At 36.5% G+C, this 3,669-nt stretch overlaps 1 protein-coding gene across 1 annotated transcript; it reads right to left on the reverse strand.

Moving 5' to 3' along the window:
* Positions 1-954: 954 nt before the first annotated feature.
* On the reverse strand, positions 955-2,236 carry LOC102594601 (basic leucine zipper 43). Its single transcript, XM_006338252.2, has one exon. The coding sequence runs from the start codon at positions 1,712-1,714 to the stop codon at positions 1,172-1,174; it is 543 nt and encodes a 180-aa protein (XP_006338314.1). The 5' UTR covers positions 1,715-2,236; the 3' UTR covers positions 955-1,171.
* Between the last annotated feature and the right edge of the window lie 1,433 nt (positions 2,237-3,669).

A 3,669-nucleotide genomic window follows, 5' to 3' on the forward strand; every position in this document is an offset into this window, starting at 1 on the left:
GTGAATTAGTTTCAACACTACAAAGAAGGTACGCCACAACAATACGATGTGTAATATCATCACTGAACTTCCCACTTCCCTAGATTACAGACTCAAGTTATTTGAAATTATCTTTCTTGGGATAGCCTGTGTGTCAAGCCCCACTTGTGGGATTTCACCGGTATGTTATTGTAGATAGGCTAGCAAAATAAGTTTTGACACTTGTATTGTGATATACCTAGGAGGTGAATGTTAAATATGATATATTTACATTTTTTCAAAAGTTCAGGTTTTAATTGAGAGGAGGAACCAGTGCAAATCACTAAAAAGGGAGGTGATACCTGTACTACAAAAACATGACGGAAAATATTCATAAGAAATTGTAGAATGGGAGTTCACTGTTGTTGGAGTTTGTTGATTAGTGTTACTGGTAATTGTTGATTCCCCCCATGAATGTGCTCTTTTTCACCTTTTACATAAGGAAGAAGTAGGATTGAGTCACATTTACTATAGTTGTGCTTGTATGCGAGTAGGTTGTGATAAAATGACATACTTGAATAAACTCTGAAACTCTGAAGATAACAATTAAAGCTAGGAACAGTGAATTCTGGAATCAGTGGACTGCTTTATGACATGTTTCTCCTGTTCAGGGTATGCTTGCCGTAAACAACCTGACAGGCACAACCCTCTCTCCTGTCGTCCTGTTTAACTATCTTAGGCATGCAACTTTCAAAGGAAAAAAAAATCTCCCACTGTACTTGGCCAATTCCATTGACTAAGCTGCTTTAGTGGAAGGTTCCTGGTGTTTCTCTTCCTATTTTTTCTGTTGCAGATTCATTACTGATTTTAAAAAATCAATCCGGTAGACTTGCATAGGTCACTTGCTATCTCATGGTTTCTTACCTTTTCTTCTTTATGAATAGAGATGGACTTTCTTCTTTATCTGTTAATGTATGTATAGTGAAACTAGCATCATGAACAGCATAAAGAAGGGGATTTTTATTGAATAGCATATCAGCACAAGAAGAAAGGAGATACAGTAAAAACAAAATTCATAGCCTTCATCTTGTCAACATAGAGATAAGAGGGAAAACTCAAATTGTGGCCACCATCCCAACAACAAATATATAACAAGGAAATCAAAACCACGGCCTTATCCCAACCAGCATAACTTCCATTTTAATCTAATTAGTTAATCATTTTGAGGTAAACCACTGCAAGGTTCATTCTCAAGAGCTCTTGAGCTAGGACAAGGACTACTAAACTGCATGCCAGCGATCATTTGGCGAAGTTCTGAAGCTTCGTTTTTCAGTTGAGCATTTTCTTGAAGTACTTGATCATGGCGCTCAGAATCATGATTTAGTTTGTCCAGGAGCTGGTGATTCTCATTTCGGAGCCAAACAACCTGTGCCCAAAGCTCATCTAGGTGCCTCTGCTTGCGCATGCGTGATCTCCGTGCAGACTCTCTATTAGATATCATTCTCCTCTGTTTGCGTTCATTTATAAGAGTCCACTGTTGCTCATCTGCTTCATCAGATGTAGAGTTACTGTTGAAACATGTTAGTTGTGGATTGAGGTCTTGAACTTGAGGAGTGATCTGAAGATGATACAAAGGATTCAAGAGCGTATTTAGCTGAAATGTGGATGGGTTATAGTTCACACAAGATTGAGATGGGAATTGAGTTGGGTTAGAAGGAAGTAGGTAATAGAAGTCTGTGACATCAGTGGGTTGCATGGCTTAAAATTATATTAGTTTAAAGGATAATTTTTTGATTTAGATCTTAATGGAGGGTCAAGCAAAAGAAATTGGCTTTGGAGTGCGAATGGTAACGTGAGCAGGAGGGGGGCTACTTATAGGATTAGGAGGAAAAAGTAAGACGGTCCCATATTGTATCAATTAGATACAGTAAAGTTTTTTGAAAATGAAATCATCATAATATAATGCTGAACATGTGCATGTGCGTATGATAACATCTGAGGGTCATACGGAGAAAATATTTACTCCATGAACATATGTTTTACTTAATCTGCTACATGGACATATACTCGACATGAAGGGCCATCCAGGTAGACCAACTCAGCATTATTGCCAGGCCAATACAATCCATGATGTTTTCGCTCTATGATGGTTTTTGACAACAATGGTAACTGCCGTAAAAGAAGAGTTTATGAGGTTTGGGAAGGCAAGCCATATTCTGTAAGTGGAAAGATCACACACTTAATAAGTTGATGACTCAACAACCACAACATGATTTAAAAAATATACATAATATGTGTATAGCTCCTCCTATGCATAACAGTACTGACTTACAATCACTTATGGCAATTTAGTCGTGAATATGAGGTGCTTCATATTCATGCTAGTTGCATTATTCACCACAAAAACTCTAGATTGTCATCAAGGAAAGGTGATTTTCTGCAGAGCTTGTTGTAATTAGTCACCATACACTTTCTTTATCATAGGTGATAAAGCTGGAGTAAAGTTCAGTAAATGTGATTGTATTTCCAACCTAATGGACCGAATGAAAGTGATTTTTCCATTATTTTTTTTTGTAATTTAGGAAAATTAACTCATCATCAACTAGATTCAATATTTCATAGCATTCATGAAATCAGATTGGCAGTATCAAGCTGCTTGATTAGTTTAAAATAACTAGGGACTCCTTATTGATTTGTGCTTCATTCTTGTTTAAAAACACCCGTTCAGGATTGATTAATCTGAAGAAACACGCTGAGCTTCTCCCAGCTTTGTAAAAACAAAAGTTCTCTTAAGATCAGTAAGATGATTAATAATTTTCCCGAAAAAGGAAAATAAGAATAACTTAAGCTTATTAAAGTCAAGATAGATTCAATGTTTTCCTCCGAGTTTCTTATAGGGTTCCTTATTGTCTCAGCAAGAACTTGCCTTTATGCTTTTGCAGCAATTGTTCACTGCATTTTCCTCTGGCTTCTGTTTCTTAGAGGTCAAAATTTCTTAGCTGTACACAGTGTCGAGATTTACTCATACGATTAAAGTCATGTTTTTTGGTTGGTGGTGGAAGGAAGAGGTGGTAAGATATGGATGGGCTTTGAAATCCAGTCTTCCACTATGAATTTTTTTTTTGCAATGCATCCAAAACCAGAACTTCCTCAGTCCTTAGGGATAATGCTCTTCCCCCTTTCAGGTGGGTCTGTTGAGTGGACTGAATGGTCAAGAATATAATTACACAAATATTGACTCCTCTTTCTATTCCTGTCTTCAAATTGTTTTGCCTTTGTTGCATTTCTTTCCGTCCTATACTTTATATACTTTAGCTTTTAAATGAACGTCTTTTCCTATATGACCAATTCTGGTGTTTGGGTGATTGATATAGATCACTGTGGAGTGTACTTATACATATACGGTACGTTTGAATTTCTCTTGTATTGAGGACTGTTTGAGCTGGACCTTGTACATTTTAGTATTTTGCCATCAAGTTCAGTTAGTATGGTCCCAATTAATTCTCTGATCTTCTTGTTTTACTCTCTTTTGGTTGTGTTTTACATACATGGACTCGAAATTGGTTAAATTTTCTAATATTCAAGTAAAACAACAATATTTCCACTTGCTAGGCAATCAACTAAGGTGGGAGATACTACACACACTTGGAAAGTGAGAAAGATCGCTAGTTTCTTTTCATGTTTATACCTTCATATCTTTAATTGATGTCC

Source organism: Solanum tuberosum, unplaced genomic scaffold, assembly GCF_000226075.1.
Source record: "Solanum tuberosum cultivar DM 1-3 516 R44 unplaced genomic scaffold, SolTub_3.0 scf00004, whole genome shotgun sequence".
Classification (NCBI taxonomy): domain Eukaryota; kingdom Viridiplantae; phylum Streptophyta; class Magnoliopsida; order Solanales; family Solanaceae; genus Solanum; species Solanum tuberosum.